The sequence below is a fragment of the Rhinoraja longicauda genome, chromosome 1 (assembly GCF_053455715.1).
Source record: "Rhinoraja longicauda isolate Sanriku21f chromosome 1, sRhiLon1.1, whole genome shotgun sequence".
Taxonomy (NCBI): Eukaryota; Metazoa; Chordata; class Chondrichthyes; order Rajiformes; family Arhynchobatidae; genus Rhinoraja; species Rhinoraja longicauda.
Genome location: NC_135953.1, coordinates 83,837,875 through 83,861,516, shown reverse-complemented (window position 1 = coordinate 83,861,516; position 23,642 = coordinate 83,837,875). Strand labels below are relative to the sequence as shown.

The 23,642-nt window shown below is 42.1% G+C and overlaps 1 protein-coding gene across 1 annotated transcript; it reads right to left on the bottom strand.

The window, feature by feature from the left end:
• Nucleotides 1-16,845: 16,845 nt before the first annotated feature.
• hs3st1 (heparan sulfate (glucosamine) 3-O-sulfotransferase 1) lies at nt 16,846-22,322 on the bottom strand. Its single transcript, XM_078401306.1, has 2 exons — nt 21,998-22,322; nt 16,846-19,083 (listed from the first exon to the last, which is right to left on the bottom strand). Exon 2 carries the CDS (start codon nt 18,963-18,965, stop codon nt 18,030-18,032), a length of 936 nt encoding a protein of 311 aa, XP_078257432.1. The 5' UTR covers nt 18,966-19,083; nt 21,998-22,322; the 3' UTR covers nt 16,846-18,029.
• Nucleotides 22,323-23,642: the final 1,320 nt, after the last annotated feature.

The following is a 23,642-nucleotide window of genomic DNA, read 5'->3' as shown; positions in this document are numbered from 1 at the left end:
CTTTTTTTTTTATTTAAAAAAAAGATAAATTATCTTGAAGATAGACACAAAAAGCTGGAGTAACTCAATAGGACAGGCAGCATCTCTGGAGAGAAGGAATGAGTGATGTTTCGGGTCGAGACCCTAAACGCCACCCATTCCTTCTCTCCACAGATGCTGCCTGGCCCGCTGAGTTACTGCAGCTTTTTGTGTCTATCTTCGGTTTAAACCAGCATCTGTGGTTCCTTCCTACACAGATAAATTATCTTGGTCGTATGTCACAGAGTCATAGAGTGATACAGCATGGAAACAGGCCCTTCGGCCCAACTTGTCCACACCAGCCAACATGTCCCAGCTACACTAATCCCATCCGCCATTGCATGGTCCATATCCCTCCAAACCTGTCCTATCCATGTATCTGTCTAACTGTTTCTTAAACGTTAGGATAGTCCCTGCCTCAAATACCTCCTCTGGCAACTTGTTCCATACCCCAACCAATCTCTGTGTAACAAAGTTACCCCTCGGATTCATATTAAATTCTTTCCTCTTCACCGCAAACTTATGTCCTCTGGTCCTCGATTCACCTACTCTGGGCAAGAGACTCTGTGCATCTACCCAATCTATTCCTCAATGAGATCACTCCTCATCCTCCTGTGCTTTAAAGAATAGAGTTTCAGCCTACTCAACCTCTCCCTATAGCTCAGACCCTTTAGCCCTGGCAACATTCTTGTAAATCTTCTCTGTACCCTTTCCAGCTTGACATCTTTCTTATTACATGGTGCCCCAAATTGAACACAATACTCTAAATGCAGCCTCACCAACATCTTATACAACTGCAACATGACCTCCCAACTTCTATTCTCATGCTTTTTATTTTTAATATTTTTCCAATGAATTCAGATGTCAATGTCATTGAACTGCTTTGACAATTTTGACTACTGTTGAATTTAGGGGTTGTCAAACCAGCCATGTCTGCAGGGCTTTTTCAGACTCAGCCACAGGTAAGAATGAATTTAACAGGTATACGACTGGTAAGCTTTTGCATCATTGCACATGTTGAGCAGCTCTATGTGTATACTGGTCAAGTCATATGTTTGGAGGATCACATTTAGGGAAGAGCTCTATTAATATGTTTGAGGCGAAAGAGATTGCAAATGCTGGAATCTTGAACAAAGCACAAATTGCTAGAGGATCTTAGCAGGTCAGGTCACATCTAGAGAGGGAATGAACAGGCGACATTTCAGGCCTTAACCCTTCTTCAGTCTGAAGAAGGCTCTCGACCCAAAATGTCACTTGTCTATTCCCTCGCCAGAGGTTGTCTGATCTGTTGTGTTCCTCCAGCACTTTGGTTATTCCTCTGTGAATTCATTAAATATTTCTGGTAAAATTATTTCATAAAGCACATTAAAATATTGGGCTGCAAGACAGAATTTGTAAGTCAATACCTGAAGTAAGAAGTGATTTTATACTTGTACCAAAATATCAGAAATTACTTTCAGGCTTGTTTATTTTAAAGTTTACAGTAATCATAAAAAGTAATAAACATTACCAGCTGAAATTGGATCAGAAAATAAATCACTGAGTTCTTTCAGTGAATGTATTAAACAGGACACAAATTCATACCAACCAGGAACATTTGTGGTTCAGTTATTGCCTGTGAGTCTGATAATCATCAATAAACATGGTATAATTAGATACAGGTCCTTTATAGAGCATGTATTCTGAGTTTCTTTTCCAACTTGCCAGAAGTACTTGGGCAGCACAGTGGTGTAAGTTGGTGGAGCTGCAGCTGCACAGCGTCAGAGACTCGGATTCAATCCTGACCTCGGGTACTGTCTGTGTGGATTTTGTACGTTCTCCCTGTGACCGTTTGGGTTTCCTCTGGGTATTCCGGTTTCTCCAACATAACAAAGATGTAAGATCACAAAGACAATGAAATAGGGTGGTCATAGTTTCTACCAAAGTTCGCACAGAGCAATGGCCTTTCGAAATTATCCAAGCGTAAACAGAGCCTATTGAAAAGGTGTAAGACAGAAAATCCACAAAGAAAGCTGCCAAAGACAATAAAAGAAAATAATACCAAAGTACTATAATTAAAAGCATCAGAGTAAATAAAAACAAAAATTAACGTTTTAAAACACTTTGTTATTATAATTATGAAACCACACCCTCAATTCTTTTTATAGAAACATTCACTTTAAATAGATCGCTTCCCTCAAAAATATCAGGGAAGAGCAGAGGAATGGGATAGATGGATCATTCCACTAAGAGTCAGTGTGGACTGAATAGGCCCAATGGCCTTGTTCTACGTACTAATTTTTCCAATGACTCTAAATGAACTTCCATCGTACCACAATTGTTGGAGACCAGTTTGCAAAATGGTAACATTGACTTGCTTAACTCTAATCGTGGTGATTTAATAAATGAATATAAAGCAAGGCACAGCAATCAAATATTGTATATTGAGCTCCCTGTTACAATATACAGGTTTGGGTTTTTTTAACCAAAAACTAAATATCTAACTCTATATCACTCACTGGTCTTTAAAATTCTAATTTTCCATTCAAATCTTTTGTTGACAGATATTTATGAATTAACAGCTTATTTTTTTACCATCAATTACTGCTTTAGAATGCATCATGCTAGTATTCAGTCATACATTGCAAGTCATAATGTTTTACCCTTGGAGCTGTTATTTATGACAATTAAGGAATTAATATATGACAGCCGTCTAATAAAGGTTTACACCCATTATCATTATTCAGAACAGTAAAGCTCAAATAGCTAATAAATTAAGGCTAGAATCTGTTTGATTTTTGTAAACAAGCAGCCTTGCTGTGATTTTGTTTAGATCTCTTTGCACCAATAGAGTTTACCACTTTAGATAGATGGCAGTGCATTTTTCACTGTTGACATAGAATAGGTCTATGTTGAAACATTGATAATTGGCATAATTAATGTTTAATTAACAGTTAAAAAATCCGTTCTGAAATGAAAACATATGATTAGGTATATAGGAGATCAGAAAGTATTTGCAAATATATGTATTTGTTTCCACTGATTCTATTAGTTTCTCATAATTTACTTTGGTTTATATGCCTTATTTTCCAACTTTTTCCAATAAAATGTATCACATTCATATTGTAGATAAAGAAGCCTTTGATTTATACTAAGAGCAAATAAATTTGCTTGACAGAGTTATAAACTTTAAATACATCCACCAAAATATATTGAGATCAGGGCATAAAGGAGCAAAAAACGACTTCCGAGCTGGAAGATCAGAGAGGACCCTGAAACAAAAGGGAATAAACCTTCAAAGCAGAAAAGGAAAGATTACCTTGTGTCCCAGCCAATATGTATTTCGCAAAAAAACTCATCAAAAATGATCTGGCAACTTATTAATTGAACGGTTGCTTGTGGTATTTTACCATGTTTAAAATTAGTTGCTGTATTAGATGTCAAAATACAAATTAATTCATTGGATTTTATGCAAAAGCATTCTGAGATGTTTAAATATATACATAATCATTTTACAAAAGCAACATTGATATCATTCAAAGCAACTTACAACAGCTGTCCAATGAGAATAAGAGTATTCAAAGAGTTTAGGTTAGTTTAGTTTAGTTTATTGTCACGAGGTACAGTGAAAAGCTTTTTGGTGCATGCTATGCAGTCAGCGGAAAGACTATACATGATTATAATTGAGCTGTCCACAGTATATAGGCAAAGGATAAAGGGAATAACATATAGTGCAAGATAAAATTCGATTAAAAATAGTCCAAGGATCTCCAATAAGGTAGATGGTGGATCAGGACTGCTCTCTAGTTATTGATAGGATGGTTCAGTTTCCTGATGACATCTGGGAAGAAGCTGTCCCTGAATCTGGAGCTATGCATTTTCACACTTCTGTACCTATTGCCTGATGGGAGAAGGGAGAAGAGAGAGTGACCAGGGCAAGACTCGTCTTTGATTATGCTGGTGGTCTTGTCGAGGCAGCGTGAAGTGTAGATTGGGTCAATGGAAGGGAGATTGGTTTGCTTGATGTTCTGGACTGCATTCACAATTCTCGGCAGTTTCTTCTGTGAATATAGGATGTGCATCAAATGGCATCAAATGGAACTCTCAAACTCCCACATTTTTAGTAAAGGTCTTACATAGCACATTTGAGATTTGAAATCAATTTGAAATATCTGCAATGGGGCAAGTGCACCTATTAAACCTGTTGCCTCATAAAGTTTGAAGGCAATCTTGGTTCAATCCTGACCTTTAGTCATAGAGTCATAGAGTCATAGAGTGATACAGGGTGGAAACAGGCCCTTTGGCCAACTTGCCCAACCAGCCAGCGATGCCTCAGATACACGGGTCCCACTTGCCTGCGCTTGGTCCATATCCCTCCAAACCTGTCCTATCTATGTACCTGTCTAATTGTTTCTTAAATGATGGGATAGTCCCAGCCTCAACTACCTCCTCTGGCAGCTTGTTCCATACACCCACCACCCTTTGTGTGAAAAAGTTACCCCTCGGATTCGTATTAAATCTTTTCCTCTTCACCTTGAACCTATGTCCTCTGGTCTTCGATTCCCCTACTCTGGGCAAGAGACTCTGTGCTTCTACCCGATCTATTCCTCTCATGATTTTGCACACCTCTATAAGATCACCCCTCATCCTCCTGCACTCCAAGGAAAGAGACTCAGCCTACTCAACCTCTCCCTATAGCTCACACTCTCTAAGTCCTGGCGACATCCTCGTAAATCTTTTCTGAACCCTTTCAAACTTGACAATATCTTTCCTATAACATGATGCCCAGAACTGAACATGTTTGGTGCTGTATGAGTGCTCTTTTTCCACCCAATTTCAAAAGACATGTTGGGGAGAGGTTAATATGCCTCAGTAAACCCTTCCTAGTGGGTTGATATGTGGTAGAATCTGAATCGAGTTGATGGGCATGAGTGGGTAAAACAGAATTAGTGTAACATTAGTGTGATGTGGGTGCTTGATAGTCAGTTCTAATTCAGCAGGCTGAAGGACCTGTCTCCATGCTAGATGATTCAAACTATCTTATGCCTATACTTAACCCTAATATTTTATTTGCATTTGCTCCATTCATAGAACATCTGCTAATGGCTGTGTAAACAAGAGAATCAACACTTAAAACTTTGGAGTTGAAGAAGTGTCCAGAGCTGAAATGTTGCCTATCCATGTCCTCCTCAGATGCTGCTTGAATCATTGAGTTACTCCAGCACTTTGCATTTTACTTAAAATGCAGTTTAATTAAAGTTGAATGTTACCAGTCTTACCACCCTTTCATTATCAGCTTATAAAACATCAAATAGTTTGGGTAGCACACAGAGTGCAAAACCAAAGCAAAACTATTTGGTCTCATATATTGTTATTTGATCAAACTTTTCCTCATACATTGTAAGTTTAAATTTCCCTTGCTAATATTGCCGCTGCCAGCTGTCACGAATTCTCTATGCTATGGGTACATTTTAAATGACTTTTCACTTTTACATGTAAATTAGGAAATCTAATACACTTGCTCCTGCAGGATTCGTGTCTGCTTCCAAGTCCCTTGTCCTATTAAAAGTGTTTCCCAGTCACCTCTCACTTGGCCTGCCATTACACGCTATTTCCATTTCTTTAACAAGACAGAAACTCAGTTAAATACACTGGAAGGCAAATCTAGCCTAGTTTCCCACTCATTATGAAATCAATCTGTTCGCTATTGTAACATATCAGTCGCAGAGCACAGAAAGCAAAGGTGATTCTGTCTTTCTGCAGCTGTGCATGATTTGTTTTATCATGAATAGGACTGCAGCAGGACATACTGTGAAGCCAGAGGAGTGGGCAGGTGAGAGGGGCAGCCAGAGCAATGATCAAAGAATACATGTGGTTAAGAAATGAGCTACAATGAGCAGGACAGATGAGATTCAAACAGATTGACTGTAGAGTTTCAGACCAAATTAATTACATGATTTAAAACAACTTTGGGCAATTTTTTAGTGCTTTGTTCCCTGTTACCGTCACTGTAAGGATAGTGTAGATTGTATAGACAATGATAATGCAACTAAAGTAACCATTCAATCTGCCAATATTTATTCCAAATACATTTCCTCAGTTACCAAAAATATTGCAGCAAATGAACAAGACTAGCACGGATGTACAAGATATTGCAGATGCTGCAACCTGGAACAAAAATAAAACTGTTGGCGGAACTCAACAAGGTCGAGCAGCATCTGTGCAGACTAAGGGGGTAGTTGAGGTTTTGAGTCCGCACCTTGCATTATGACAGAGTGTAGAGGGCAAAGGGCCTTTATAAAAAAGTGAGGTGGAGGGGTGAGGTAGACGCTGGCAGGACGGGTGGAAGCAGGTAAGTAAGTAGAAAATGGGAAGATAGAGCCAGGTCCTGAAGGTCAGGAGACGGTGCCTGGTGGGTGATGGGTGAAAATGGACAAGGAGAGAAGGAAATAAATAAGAAAAGAAAAGGGGCAGATGGAGCCAAGTGGAGGGAGGGGAGGGTGGAGGCAGAGACAGAGGCTAGAAGGTGATAAGTATAAACACAAGGCTGATGATGGTGGAATCTAATAAGTAAGAAAGGTGATAGGTGGAATCAGATTAGGAAGGGATGGTAGGCAGATGGAACCAGGTGGGGAGGGAGAAGAGTGGGGGTTGGAGACAGAAGGAGTGAGAAGGAAGCACATGGTTTGCGAGTTACCTGAAATTGGAAAATTCAGTGTTCACACCATTAGGTTGCAAACATGGTCTGACCGATTTAGAGGAGGCCACATTGAGAGCATCAAATGCACTGAACAAGGGTGGAGGAGGTGCATATGCATCTTTGCCTGATCTGGAAGGGCTGTTTAGGTCTCTGGATGTTGGTGAGGGATGCTATGTACAAGTGTTAAACCCTCTACAGTTGTAGGGGAAAGTGCCAGAGGACAGGGAGGGGTGAGTGGGGAGGGGTGTGTGGACAAGAGTGTAAAAGAGAGAGTGGACCCTGCCGAAAGCTGAAATGGGTGGGGAGAGGAAGATGTGTCTGGTGGTGGGATCATGTTGCAGCTGTGGAAATCATGAAGGATAATGGGCTGATGCTGGTAGGTTGAGAAGTAAGACCAAAGGGACTCTATCTCTTTTTGCTTTGTCTGGAGAAAAGAGGTGCAGGAGAAGTCTGGGAAATGGAGGAAATGAGATGGGATCCTAGATACTGTCTTTGGTTTTGAGGTAGTAGAAAAGGCAGAAGGCTCAGATAGAAATCTGTGAACTTTAAAGAAAAATATTTTCACTTACTGTAACTTACTGTTACTGGATATTTTTGTGTATCCTATGACTTATGGTATGCATGCTCTTATTCCAATTTAAATTGTGTAAGAGAAATAGAAACTACATTGTTATGCATTAAGACCTGATTATATTCCAAAGCAGTTTACAGTCTATGAGATCGTGTAAAAGTGTAATCACTATTGTAAAGTAGGAACAATGGCAGATAACACATGTACAGTAATCTTCCCAATACTTGCGCTGACAGACCTGTTCCTGTGGTTTACTGTTCTATGTTCTAACTGTGATAATGAATAGACAGACTCTGTTATTGATATCAGTTGAGGATTAAGTATTAGGCAACATTCTTCATACTCCTGATAACACCAGTAGGATCTATTAATCTTAGGAGAAAATGTGGTGAAATTTCAATATTTCATTTGAGAGATAATACCTCCAAAAACCTTCCTCAGAAAAGAAAGAACAGAATCGTCCACAAATATGATACTCTTTGGAAACTCTCTTTAGGATGTTCCAAAGCTGTTTGCAGGTAGTGAAGTATATTTGAAGTGGAGACTGCTCTGACTTAGCAATTATGGTGAAGTTGTACTCAGTCGGCTCCCACAGACAGCAATATGTTTGTGGCCAGATGATCTGCCAGTGATATTGATTGAGAGATAAACATTGACCAGGAAAATGGGGATGTCTCCATTTGCTCAACCTTTAAATAGTTTCATGGGATCTTTTAAACCCACTTGAGTCAGCCAAAAAGGCCTCAGTATACTTTCTCAGCAGTAAGATACTACGTCTGGTCATATACTACTCCTCAGGGCTGCAGTAGGGCACCATTTTAGATTGCTGTGTTCAAATCTTTAGAGTGGGATTTGAACCTAGAGCCTCATAATTCATAGGTGAGAGCACCATAAACTGAGCCACGGTTGATTTCAATGTAACTAAATGTAAGTTATCTTTTAACTACATGCCATAGAATAATGACTATAATGTGAATTTTACTTTGACCATGAACTCTCCAAAGATCCTGAAAAAGTTGACTTTACTTTTCTAGCCAAGTGAAAGGCAGTTCGGAGGCACAGCTAGTAGAGCCAGTGCCTCACAGTGCCAGAGATCAAGGTTCAATCCTGCCCTTGGGTTCCATCTGCATGTGGTTTCACGTTCTCCCAGTGACCACGTAGGTTTCCTCTGAGTGTTTCAGTTTTCTGCAGCATCCCAAACATGTGCAAGTTCATAGGTAAACTGGCCACCATATAATTGTCCTCTTTGTGGGAGTGAGTGTTAGAATCTGGGTGTAGGGGTGGGGCGATTGGTGGTGGTTGAGGATGTCGGGAGAAGAAAATTGGGATTTGTGTAAATATGTGCTTAATTCTTGGCATGAGCTCAATGGGCCAAAAAGCCTACTTCTGTGCTGTCTGAAGGCATGTTTCTATGAAAGCCCTGCCTGTGTATGCCTGGAAACATGGGCAGAACACTGGTCCCATATTTACATGCATTCTGTGAGGAGGCGAATATCAACATCTTCAAAGCATTGAAATAAGTTCTACTTCAGTCTATAAAATGTTGATGAGATCCATGAACTACCAAGCATTTTGTAAATTACTTTTATCCCCGTATGCAAGCATATGAAATTTAAAGCGCTGAAGGGTGAATGCATCTCCTTCAACAGGGCCCATATTTTTCATGAATAGAACTGATGAGGTTCTGACACCAAGATCATAATAAACTTTGTGTTTCGGCAAAACAGAAATCTAAAAAAATAGCAATATATTTACAGCTATTTTGACTTCAGTATAGCAGCATAAATTGCCTTAATATTTGTGAGTTTCAAATAGCGCAGTGGTGCACCAGATGAATGATCCTGACCTTTGGTTCTGGGGTTTGCATGTTCTTCCTGTGATTACCCTGGGTGCTCTAGTTCTCTCTACTTTCTGAACAAGTACTGCTGGTAGATTAATTGGTTACTAAAGATTACTCCTTGCCGAGCTGAGTGGTAAGAGAGTTGGGGAGAGGGGGAGGAGGGGGGAGGAGGGGGGAAGATTACACGGAATTTGTTGTGCATGTAAGAGATAACAGTTTACAGGGAAATAAGTGGGAGATTGCATGAACAAAAATGGCTTCCTTTTGCATCATAAGGAAGTATGAGAAAAGAAAAACTACCACAGAGAAGCCAACTCCACCTCACTCTGGGCAACGCCTTCATTAGGTTTGTAATTCATCAGTATATAGCAAATGACAGAATACTGCTGAAGCCAATTTTGGAATGAAGGCCTTTGAACTAATGTTATGGATTTCTAAAGTACAAAAACTTTAATTAATTTATCTCAAGCTTCTCTCTGCTATTTCAGATCATGTGTTAGTCATTCATCATAAACTGGTTAGTCCCAAAACCACAAATATATGAATGGGGTATTCATTTCAAATAGATGAGTTAGAAGGAAAGCAAGAGGAATTAAATCTATTTATGCCTCACAGAAATTCATAACTGGAGAAAAATACCTGCATTTCTAAAATGGAAACAAAATCTTTGTTCTATTGCATTTGTACTCATGTGCACTTAAAATAGATGGTTGGGAACAGCATGATTTATTTTTCCAAATAAGCTGCTCTTCTTTGCTGAAAATGGGCTGCAACTGTTCAACTAACTATGAAATTAGTGTACATTGGTGTGTGAAGATATTCAGGGAGTTGCAAGCCATTTTTAATTCATAGGCCTCTATTTCACAAAATACCTCCACACAATGGTTGAGTACAGTATCCATTCCTAGAGCTTGTACTGTGAATCTATCGACCGAGCAGATTATTTTTTTCCCGTCTTTCACAGGACTCACATGATCAGTGGTAACAAGAGCTAAGAGTGAAGAGTGAAGGAATTTTAAAAGGCGTTTGGTCTGCATGCTGATGCTTTACATCTGTACATCATTGGGACTGAACATCATTACTGACAAATCCTCTGATATTTCCATATCCTCTGAATCTCATAAAGAAACATGTTTTGAGAAGTCTATTCAAGTCAAAAAGCTATTTATAGTATTTGGTCAAATAGTTTAGAGTAAAAGATGGAAGGGACAAAACAGTTTTATAGGTCATATATAATAACAGCTTGGGTCAGCAATTCATAGCCACCAGTGGCAATTCTTTTCATGTTCACTTCCCCCTGACTCTGTTTCACTTTCTTCTCTGACTTCTTGCTTTAACTCAAGATTCCCCGTCACCAATGCATGTATCAGCTTCATCCCTTTGCAGTCCCTGCCCGGTGAACTTCAATGCTTGGGTGGGAGAGGGACGGGGAGAGAGGGAGTGCAGGGGTTACTTGAAGTTAGATAATTCAATATTCATACCACTGGGCTGTAAGCTGCCCAAGCAAAATATGAAATGCTGTTCCTCCAATTTGCGATTCACCTCACTGTGACAATGGAGGAGGCCTAGGACAGAAAGGTCAGTATGGGAGTGGGAAGGGGCATCCAAGATGTCCTCATTCTTTAGGGAATGTGGGTTCCCCTCTTCCATCATAGATAGGCCCTCACACATGTCTCCTTGGTACCCCACAGCTCCGTCCTTGTTCCCCCTCCCACTAGTTGCAACACCTTACCATCAGACGCAACATATAATCCACCGACATTTTCGCCACTTCCAACGGGTTCCCACAACTAGTCACATCTTCCCATCTCCACCCCTTTTTGCCTTCCGCAGAGACCGTTCCCTCTGCACTTCCCTCCGCACCTTCCTACCCTAACCAACCCCTCCCCAGGTGCCTTCCTCTGCAACCACAGGAGAACCACAGGACCTGGCCCCATACCTTCCCTCTCGACACTGTCCAGGGACCCCAATAATCCTTTCCGAGAAGCCAGAGGTTAGGCTAACGATGGCCTGTTTTCTTTATCATCGTTACTATTTTTTTGTGTATATTTCATTTGTTTGTTCTATATCGCTCTACATCACTGTCTATATCTCTCATTTCCCTTTCCCCTGACTAGTCTGAAGAACGGTCTCGACACAAATTGTCACCCATTCCTTCTTCCAGAGATATGGCCTGTCCCGCTTAGTTACTCCAGTATTTTGTGTCTACCTTCGGTGTAAACCAAATTTGCAGTTCCTTCCTATACATAGAAAGGATGTTGTTAAGCTGCAAACAGTGCAGAGAAGATTTACAAGGGTATTGCCAGGACTTGAAGTCCTGATCTATAGGGAAAGGTTGGGCAGACTAGGACTTTATTCCTTGGAGCGCAAGAGGCTAAGGGATGATCTTATAGCGTTGTATGAGATCATGAGAGGAATAGATAGGGTGAAGATATGGAAAGAGCTACCAGAGGAGATAGTTGGGGCAGGTACTATAAGGACATTTAAAAGACCTTTGGGCAGGTATATGGATAGGAAAGGTTTAAAGAGAGATGGACCAAATGCGGGCAGGTGGGACTAGTGTGGATGAGGCATCTTGGTCAGCATGGGCAGGTTCGGCCAAAGCATCTGTTTCCATTCTGTATGTCTCTATGACTCGAGCACTCTCTAGATCTTTTCATTGCCAATTGCTGACATCACAAGATCATCTCAATATTTTTTTTCTGTTTCACTCACACTGGACATTTAATTTTCAGTCTCCATCCTCTCAGAGCCAATCTTGGAATTGGTATCAAACTTGCTGACAAGAATGGCTCTATGGCCATTTTTATGAATTGATGCAACGCATCCTCATCCACCTGCCTAAGGCCATGCCACTACTACCCCCATGTGGTCAGCTGAACTCTAATACTCCGACCTTGAACAGTCTACTTCGATAGCCTACCCAGATTTTATCATTTTAATTTGCCTACTGATCTCAAGGAGTTAATTCTTCCTACCTTAATCTATTTCTTCTCCACACATCTATTTCAGTGATCGTTCCAATGTCATCTGCCGCTTTAACAATTTCTTAACCTTGCGTTCACACAACTGACTCTTCGCTTCTTCACCTCTTTCTCCATATTTGAGCATTGATGATTGACCAGTTTCCACGATGTGCTCACAATCTCCCCTGCTACCTTCACTAAATTTCCCATTCTGCCTATTGTAAGCACTCAATTTCATTCTGCCAGATTGAATCTATCTGATAATAATTTATCCTCAAGCTTCTATTGATTTTATCTTAAATAAAAGACTGACCTTCACTGTGGTGGACTGTATGCCTGAATAAAATGTTCTGCACTTCTTGTCTGGTTCTTCAAAGAACTACAATATGGTTCCCTGTCCTCACCTTCCATTTCAACAGAATTCACCTTCTTCAGATTTTCTGCCACATCCAGTGGATTATTCCCACCAAATATCTTCAACACCTTTCCCTTCCAGGATTATGAAAGAAAAATCATTTCCTTGGACCCAAATAGGACCATGCCTCACTCAACCTCTGAGTCTCAACTTCCTCTCCTGTTCTTGTGACAATTTTCCATGCACAGCAGAAACAACAGATAACCTTCTAACTCCTGACAATCTTGGATCCCAGACCTCTTTCAGCTCTGCCTGCTCATAAGGAGATCAAATGCAGATGGGGCGATGACACATGAAACATATTCATTCACTCCACAAGCACGACTGCTCACTTTAATTTTCCACTCCATTTTCCCTCTGACCTCCGTACCCTCAGCCTCTCACACTGTTGCTTGGCTTAAGCCTGAACAACATTGTAGTCTCCTGGGCAGAAGGTCGCCCAGTCGTGCCACGGACATGCCTGACATCAAGCCTGGCTCACCTGCTGCAGGAACCGATAACTTGTCCACAGAGGGAGTGTGCCGAGCCTGGCCCCTGCTCGCCCCGTGGACCAGAGGAGGGAATTGGAGTCAGACAGAGAGAGGACTGGTAAGCAGACTGGCTGTGGGAGGCAGAGGAGTGCCTCGATGGTGGAGTAGGCTGCTGGATACCCTGCAGCAGCCTGGGGCTCAGCTGGACCAGATGTCATTCCAAGAGGCCTAGCATGTGGACCAGACATGGCCTGCAGCAATTCAGAGTGACGGAGCAGTGGTGGAGGACACCAACAGCCACGCTTGGCCAGGCTGACCCTTGCAACACCACCACGACAAAAGGCCTTCATGATCAGATTAAGAGCTTTACACCTATAAAAACTAGGACTTAAAAATGAAGCCAAATCTGGCGACTTTTTATACTGCCTCAGTGTACGACTACTGCACACTTATACTATATATCTGAGATACATATCTAAGATGTATCTAGGTGCTTATGTATAATGACACTTGTACTGAACTGTATACAAAAATGATTTTCACTGCACAAGACAAATAAAGTAACATTGAACCGTTGACTCTGTTAATGCTGCTGAGATTAATTTGATACTGCTGTTCCCCGACACCACCTCTGGACCTGTGTTGTGTTTTTACTGATGTCACAGCCCTTTTTTGCACTGCACCATCTGTTATGTGCTGTAATCACACTTGCTTTTTATCCAGTTACAGAGTTCCCCTTTGGCTTAGTCATCTTGAACTACTGAACTTGTGTTGAACTACCACCTACCTCTTTGCTGACCCTCAGACTATCATTTGCTGACTTTACCTTGCACTAAATGTTATTCCCATATCAATTATCTCTATACACTGTAAATGGATCGATTGCAATCATCTTCTGACTTTCTGCTGACTGGTTAGCACGAAACAAAAGCCTTTCACTGTACCTCAGTGTACGTGACAATAAACTAAACTGATTCTGATCCCCTGCCCTTTTACTTAGTTAAATCTTAAAAGTCATTGATTCACACAGCACAAAAACAGATCCCTCAGCTCAACATGTCCATGCTGACCAAGATGCCGCAGCTAAGCTCGTCCCATTTCCCTGCATTTGGCTCATATCACTTTAAGCTTTTCTGATCCATGCACCTGCCCAAGTGTCTTTTAAATGCTGTTTAAATCTACTTCTGTCTCTAAATTTCTCCAGGTCTAATAAAAGATCGTTGCTAAATGAATTTCTCATGAGAAAGGTATTTCTATCTCCACGGATACTCCCTGGCCTATTGTGTTGTTTTGCACTTCTATGGAACCTTTCGAGACGTAAAAGGTTGAAATACACTAATACAATGGGAATTAGTCTTTAATTGACAAACAAACATTAAAATGTTAAAAGGACTTTTAATAACTGCAGTGCTGATTGAAGGAACACATTGTAATTTGCATATTTGCACAACTCTATCCAAAATACTTGCACTACAAAGCATAATTTTATTACACCATGTTTATACAAATACGTATAAAAAATGCAACTGATTAAAAATTATTTTCCTTCAGCAAACTGCCAGAATGCATTGTCAGTATTTCGTAGAAGCAGAATATAATGTACTTTACAGGAAAGTGGATTTTTAAATATTCCTGATCAAGGGAGTTAGGCTTCAATTTATTGCTCTTCAATAATTGTATGAGTGACTCCATGATTTAACAGCAATAAAAATAAGCTGATAACAGTAATAATGTGAAGTACTTAGTTACAGTAGACCCTACCGATTAAGAACATATATCAAGTAATCTTCTAATGATTTGACTTGGTGAAGTGTGACTAAGCTTCTTATTAGATTTACTTGGGATATTAGAGATACCCCTATTTTATATGAACCATTGGTGATAATAAATTATATTACAGATGGACTAAGAAGGATATATTTAGAAGCAATTTTCTACTCCTTGAGTTAAGAAAATAATAATAGATTGAAATGGTCTTCCAAGATTTAATTAAACGGTGACATGAGTACATGTAACACCAAATCTCTGACAAGTCTGTCGTTGAGTTGCCAGATTGTATTGATCTGAATATAAATTTAAATCACAGCATACCAGTTAGAGAATTTAAACTTAAATCGTTAAATAAGTCCAAAATTAAAAAGCTGTCACTTGTATTAAAGACTTACATCAGTGATGGTGATTGTGAACACACTGGATCGTTGTATAAAATACAGGCGCAACAATATATCCTGGAACGAAATCTGCCACCCCACCCTTGCCTGGTGCATGTGTGACTCCAGGCATACAGCAATGTGGTTGTACATGAAATGGACTAGCAAGGCACTGAATTTGTGGGGCCATTTGGGATGGGCAATGACATCCTCTCCCCATGACTAGATCACATACAACTTTATATTTATGTACTGTATAAAGATGCAAATAACAATGGAAAGCAAAAAGGAACATTACCATTGAAGGATGTTTGATGTGAGCCTGTGTAGATGGAAGTACAAATTTAGTCACTATAAATCATTCGGACAAATACAAACGCATACAGATGTTTAGGTTGTCAGGGGTGTCAGGGGTTATGGGGAGAAGGCAGGAGAATGGGGTTAGGAGGGAGAGATAGATCAGCCATGGTTGAATGGCAGAGTAGACTTGATGGGCCGAATGGCCTCATTCTGCTCCTATCACTTAAAACCTCATGTTTAATGACAGGCCTTGATAAAATAAATCTTATAACTGTTGATGTTTATATCTACCTTGAAAACAAGAAAATGGTTATCTGTCTCTTTCTTAAAGTGAACACGAGTGGACTAGTTTTTTTCTTGTACACACATGTTACAGCAGAGATTAAATGCCTGCTGAGGCTGGTTAAAGGTGGGCCAGAGGAGGTTGCTGCTGAGAACTTTGTGTACCAGGGTACATTCAGGATATATTTCTAAATTCTTTAGTTCCAGGTTGAAACTAAATCTCAAATGTATCTTTGCATTGAGATACATCCCACTTACTTGAAATCACTATAGACAATAGACCTTCCTGTTGTGAGGAGCTAGGTGCACTTCCTCATTCTGGAGCTATTTTGGTACATAGGGGTAATTTGTTTAGTTTAGTTTAGAGTTACAGCATAGAAACAGGCCCTTTGGCCCACCGAGTCCGTGCAGACCAGCAATCACCTCGTACACTGGCACTATCCTACACACTAGGGACAATTTACAATTTTACCTAAGCCAATTAACCTATAAACCTGTACGTGTGGGACTGTGGGAGGAAACCGGAGATTCCGGAAAAATCCCATGCAGTCACAGGGAAAATGTACAAACTTCATACATCAGCACCCATGGTCAGGATCGAACCCGGGTCTCTGGTGCTGTAATATATTAAACATTTAAGGAACCTGGCTAAAATGAATGATATGACCCATTTTGTCCCCATGATATTGAGTGTTTCTGATTAGCGTCTTTCCTCTCTTCACTGTGAACTAACAGTTTAGCTCCCATTCCAAGCCCTCTCACGTTCCTGTTGTTATAGAGGTGAATATGTTATATTAGGGGAGGTGCAAGGGTTTGTCTGAGGAAGGGGGAGATGGAAGGTATTTATGTAAAGTTTAGCTGTGTCTTGAAGTGGAGATAGTATTCACATTGGGTAAGTTGGAAGTTGTTAATTAAATAGGAAGAATATATTAAAATAAAAAATGTTGGAAGTAGGCAAGGATCAGTACAGGGGGTAGTGAATTCTACTTCAGCATTTCATAAAAGTAACTGTTTAATTAAAGCAACATGGCATTGAAGTGAACACAATTCATAATTAATGGAGTAATTATGATTTAACTCAATTCTAATTGAAAGTGATTTGGGAAAAATAATTGGCCTAAATAACTAAGATAAATAAATATGAGATATCCATGTAACAAACACTGCTGCTTTATTTCATAGCATAAGATCTAGTTAGTACAATATTAGCAGAAAAATCCGTAGTTTACAAAAACTGACAGTATCCAAAAACAAGATAGCATGAATATTCAAATACAAAACTTTCATATATTTATCCCCTTCCTGTGGAAAATAAATAAAAAATAAAATAAAATGGTAACACTGTGGGGACTAATAGCAAATATATAAATGGCGCTCTGTTTATTGATATACCTGTCACACTCTTGCCATCAGAAAAGGTTATTGTCCAGTTGTAGGAAGTGTTTAATGTCACAAATAATAGCAGCAATTGTGCAAAACTTTGTGAATAACATAATTCAACCAAATATTGCACTCTTTGGGGATACAGATATACTTGGAAAGTATAAACATGGACTATATATATTTATATTTATGGTATTACAATATCACACAGCATGGTTGGGGCTTATTTTCATGAACACAAGAAAATAGGCACAGGAGAAGGCCCATCAACACATCAAGCCTGCTGACTATTTGGGTCTGAAGAAGGGTTCCGACCCAAAGTGTCACCTATTCCTTTTCTCCAGAGATGCTGCCTGACCCGCTGAGTTAATCCAGCGTTATATGTCTATCTGCCTACCATTAATATGGTCATGCCACATCTGTCCTGGACTATCTCCTCTTCTATGCCAGTTCCCTTTAGCCCTCAATGTTCCCTAAATGACCATCCTCCGATATTGTAACTATGTTCCCAGGTTTGACAGATTTGCATATGTGGAAACATCTCCACATCTACCCTGTCATATACCCCTCCAGGATCTTATATGTTGCACTAAGATCACCCCGCGTTCTCCAAAACACCAAAGAATATACATCTATATATTTTTTCTCACTAAATTAAGAACCAATTATATTGATCATCCTTACTCCAACTTTCACTAAACATATTTGTATCTCTGCTAAGAGTTCTGTTAGACAACTGAGAAAGCAAAGGTAACTCACGTTGGAAACTGGAGCTTAGTTACCACAATGTAGAAAAATATAGCTAGCTCTGAATGAAGATCGACATACTTACATGTATATTTACTTATTCTAAGGAAACCCACTTAAATTACCATGTCAGTATAATTTTGTACATTATATATAATTCATTTTAGAAAAAAGAGAACGCTCAGCTGGAACCTGCACACACATTAATTCAGTGCCAATCGAATGTCCTGCCAACCAAATCGAAGAATTTCTTATTGGGTTCAGTGAAGAAGGCGTGCAACTTATTGAGCACAACGGGGTCTACTTGCGGGTGGGGTCTCCCTTTCGACTCGTGCAAGCACTTCTCCTTCTCTCTGTCTCGGAGGCAGTAAAATCCTTTCGTCTTGTTGAAGTAAAAATTGGACGAATTAATCCTCGGCGAGAGCCTCAGGAATTTCTCCACTTTTTCCATTTCAGGAAAAGGGTTTCTGATCAACTTGTCGCCGTCCACAATGTGTATTTGGTTGAGGGGGAAGTATTTCAGCCAGTTTTGCATATGGGTATAATACAAGCTGCGGTCAATTGCTTTGTAGTTCACGTTGATCTGGCCATCTCTGATCAGTATCTCCTCCACCGGTCTAAACGGCTTGCGCTTTTGTATCCGGTTATGTAATACCTGAGTGTAGTCCGATATAACCCTCTCGCTTGGATCCCGCAGGATGAGCAGGAGCCGGATGGACGAGTTCATGTTGTAGATTCTTTCAGGCACTTTGGGTGAAGTGAAATAGGCCGGTGTCTTTTCAACCGTGGTCTGGTTGGGGTAAGAGAATGGCATTTGTGTGCTGTACCACTGGAGACCCTTCTGGTAATTCCCCTCGCAGTCGAAGAAGTGGATCTCGCTCTGGGCAGCGGTGACCTCCGGGTGGACATTGAGCATCTCCAGCAGAGCCCGGGTGCCACCTTTCCTCACGCCGATGATCACGGTCTGGGGTAGCCGCTGAATGGTACCGTTGGGAAACACCGTCGGCTGGAAGAGGTTGCGACTTTGGAACACATAGCGAGGGGAGTTGGACTCCATTTCGCGATTGAAATCAAAAGCTGGCCTGGGAGGTACGACCGCCGGGTGGAACAGGAACAGAAAAAGCCCCAGGCACAACGTAGCCATAACGGAAGACTTCAGTCTGGATTTAACACACCAGCGGAGGTAGTGAGGAGTAAGCTCCACATTGGGTTGCACAGATGCTCTTCGCAGTATGCTGGGAATCTTCTGAAGCCAATGCTCACTAAAAAGAGAAACAAATGTTGGTTTAGATGTCTCTCGCCGCTAAATGGGAAATATGAACCATTTTAACAGGTTAACTGTTACTAGATCGCCTGCAGGTTGCAGCAACATCGCAACCTAAAATAAAGTAACCCTCTCGCTATTTTGTTGCACAAATATGCTCACGTCCTTTACCGCCTGCGTTATGTCCAACCCGCAATTTAACATCTCCGCAGGGCGGAATCACATTGAGCAGCCGAGCACGTGACTCTAAATGTAAAATGAAAGGAGGGAATTGCTCGAGATACCGAAAACAGCGAGAAAGCAAAACAACCCAAACAGTAAGCAAGTGGCCCCAGACCCTCCCTCGGGCTGGACGCCAGCTTGGGCCAGTTGGATACTCAGAGATCCTCTCCAGCCTTCTAACATCCCCTTTGCATTTCAAAGCTAAAACGATCCCAGGTTTACTTGCTGAAGGAATTTATCATTAACGTTTGCCTTGGATATTTATCTCGCGTTAAAATTAAGGACCAACCCGGCACAACAATAAGGCTATTGTTCAATTAAAAAAAAAATTAAGGTGTGGGGGGATGAGGGAGGTGGAGAAAGGAATAAAAGCGCCCGATAACCAAATCTCTCGCGTCTGGTTCTAATCACGTTATGTTCCGGCCAAGGAAAGATGGGTTAAAAAGAACTTGCGTATGATACGCATCCTCAAGACATTGTAGTCCCGAATCACATCGTCCATCGAAACATCCTTTGCATTTACATCCGCTTTACAATTAGTAAGGAAGTAATTGTCCCCGCAATCACTGCGTCCCGATACTTGTTCTTCACATTGAAGGCGTGTTACACGGCAAGGGGCGATAAAGGGACATCCCGGAATTCAGCACAGGCAACATCTTCAGAAAGAGGCACTATTTACTGACATTTCCTTTGGATTTTTATTTTTAATGGGACTAGAAAGAGGAATTCCCAATACTGAGGTCCAGCAGAAGACATCTCGGGCAACACATCAATGTAACGGGGAAACGGACTGCTCACAAACCACTTTAGATCTTCATGCCAATTAATGTGCATCTGCCTTCAGCTTTGCTGAAGTCAAGACGAGCGATCCGTTGAGAGCTCAAACCCGGAAGGCACATCATGTCACGCTGAGAGCGTTATAAAATCTGCTGCATGTTAAAAGCCACAGACCACAAAATGTCAGTTTAGAACATAAGGGATTTCAATGGCGAGCTAATGTAGGCGGAACGGTGACAGACGGGCCGGCCTGGGGGAGAGAAAGACTGGCAAGGTAAGGTGCACATGGGACTGAAGCGAGGGCGTCCTTTCGCTAGTTAGACTGAAAGTACCCGTGACTGGTAAACAGAGTGGCATCTCACCAGTGTCCTGCGATTCCTGCATGACGGCGAGTGGGCAGACAGGCTGTCAGTAACCTCACAGGTTGGTTGTTTTAAATTTAGTTCAAACACTATAGATAATTCAAAGCAAGTCGCGAAGAGTTAATGCAGCTCAGTTTAATGGTTATTTACGGGTGAAAAGTCCAATGTAATCGAGCCAGGAGTTCCGAGTGCAGCAACTCGATAGGTTGACAATGCTTCAGAGAGTCTTTGTGTACAGTTGAAAAACTAGATGGCGAGGTATTTATTCACAAAATGCTGGAGTAACTCAGCAGGTCAGGCAGCATCGTGGGAGAGAAAAGGATGGAGAAAAACTAGATGGCGAGGGTTCGGTCTCAAACGTCGCTCGATACGGTAATCTGACCAAGATCAGCCACAGAGTGCAACACTTCCAACATCGACTGTAACCACCTTTACAGTGCTGAAACGGCCATGGTCAGATAAAGGATGCCGGCCGCCTGGTCTTCATTTCAATGTCACTTGCATTTCTGCCGTCTTCTCAGCTCTGCCGGGGAAGTGAAATCCTCAGAGCCTAACAGAATGGTAATGAATGAAACTGGAAAGTGCTGGAGTAACTAACTCAGCGAGTCAGGCAGCAGCATCCCTGGACAGCACGGACGGGCGTCGTTGCGGGTCGAGACCCTTCCTTAGTAAGGAAGAAGTGAGCTTCGGCTGCACCGTATCTCTGCAAGGCTGTTGTGACCACAAGCGACGGCAACGGGGCAACACCGCGCAACCAACTCTGAGATGTGCCGTTTCGCAGGTGGACGATGGAGGAGAACACTTCACACCACATCCGGCTTAAAAGCAAAATATGAGGAAGTACAAATCGCATCAAGTCAAGTTAGCCTCCCTCCCTTAAGCTAAAAGGGAAACTAAAAAGGTAAAAGCCTAAAGGTGTTTGCTTAATAAGATTTCAGAGACATTTTCTTGGAGTACTGCAAACTGCAGTCGATGACCGGAGATTGTGACCGCCGTTATCCACAAAAGCGCTGCAGAAGACCCAGTTAATCCCAGAACCAGAGAAAAAAACGCTGATTTCTGGACTCCACAAATATCAAAAAAGCAACGTTTTCCGAAACAGGGTATTTAAACCTGTAAACCTGTAAAGTATGCATGACATCTCTATCGTTCATTTGTCTTTCCACTCTTGTGTCAACTGACTTGTTGAGTATTCCCAGCATAATTCGTGTTTTAGAAAGGTAATTACACGCATTCGCTCCACTTTAATGTGTCACAAAGTCCCATTCTCTAATCCTGCTCCAGAACGCCGCTGCACACGTCAAACCCCCTTGGTAAGACTCGAATTCATCATAAAAAGTTTTGAAATGGATTGTTTAAAAGTATTCAAAACTACAAACAATTTATTTTTAAGGAAATCAAGATATGGAAACCAAGCAACACTTTGCACAGCAAACTCCAAACAACTCCTGTTACCTGCTGGCTTGCATTCAACAAATCATGAAACGCTCTAACAAAAATCAAGGAGAAAAAAATAACATACACCAGGGAGGCTAGAGGGATATGATTTACCTGTGACAGAAGTCTACTTCACTCGCCACGGTCCTAAAACCAGTCTTTCATGCCCGCCAGCAGTAAGTCGCGACCCACTCCCGATGTAATTCCCGTGCGATCGGCGTATGGTGTTGAAAGCAAGATTTGGTCTTTCTTCTGTTCCCTCTCTCGCCTCCTCTCTCTGTCCGGGGGCTGGAGCTGCGCGTTCACCTCCACAACCCGGGCACAGCTGGGACTTTGCACACTGCAAGCACACTGCAAGCACTCGCTGTAAAGACGGCCAAGACTCAGTCTGTATTAATAAGAGAGGCAGCCGCGCTTGTGTTCCGCTCATTGGCGGCTCGGAGTCTCGCAGCCTGGCTGGTCCCGCCCGTGGATTCTCACCGACACTCCTCCCTTGCGTCAGTCGGTCACCCCTCCCCTCCCCTCCCGAGCCCCGCTCCGTCTCCCTCCCTCCCTCCCTCCCTCCCTCCCTCCCTCCCTCACCTACCGCCTCCCCCGCCGTGCACCCAGCTCCCATTGCCTGGCGGCCCGCGGCGGAGGGGCGGGTAATTCAAGGCGGGAGCGCTGTGTTTCAAGCACAGCTTCGGGGAGCAACCCCCAACCCCCGGGCTCCGTGCTGGAGACGCCCCTTTACCATCACCCCCCGCTTATCGTTTGAACAGATTTCACCCCGCCCCATCCCCAACTCTTACAAAATGTGTGATGTTGCCGCTTTAAGGGGGCTGTGGAAATGTACAGAGGGCCCCTTTACATTTTTAGTGGGACACAAAGTGCTGGAATAACTCAACGAGTCAGGCAGCATTTCTGGAGATCATGGTCAGGCGATGTTTCGGATCGGGACCCTTTGGGGTCCTATTTCTGTCTTTGTTTTTTATTTGTATAGTCCATCTATGTCCTCTAGAGATGACAGGCTGAGTTACTCTGTGTCCTACGCGAGATTCCAGCATCTGCTGTTCCTTGTGTCTCCCTCCCTGTGTTTTCTGACTGCTCCCTTTGCCAAAGCTAACAGTTACGAGATGGACAGTGTTAGGATCCTGCCCGCCCGCCCTCTGCTCGCACATTTCGTGGTTGGAGATCCCACCACGGGACATGGAGCGATTCACTCCTCCCCTGTCGTCTCGCAGAATTGTTTTGAAAAGGAGGTCAGTGAGCAATGTTTGCAGGCAGCACGCTAGCTGATTGCTCGCCTCCCGAGACTAGACAGGCAGAAGACCAAGATAAAACCCAGGCTACAGACTGGAGATGGGACCTTCTGCACTGTCAGCGTAGCACTGGCTGGCCAAACCGATGCTCCCACGCTCCTGGAGAAAGTGGGCAGACCACGTTTCGAGTCGGGATGAAGAAAGGTCCCGAGCTGAAACAACGCCGGTTAATTTCCTCCCCCGATGCTTCCTGACCGCTGAGTTCCTCCACCACTTTCTGTTAAGCTCAAGCTTCTAACATCTGCCCTTGTGCCCCTTGTGTCATCTTGTTCTCGGCATCGTGTGAGGCGCAGATTCTGTCGGACGAAGTGCCTGTTTTTGTGCCGTACTGTTAAATGTTCCATGCTCTATTTCATCCTTGTAATGGTCAATGGTACTTTATCAATGGCACGTTATTTGTTACATGTACTGAGGTACAGTGAAAATCATTTTTGCAAACCGTTCAGTGCAAGTACACT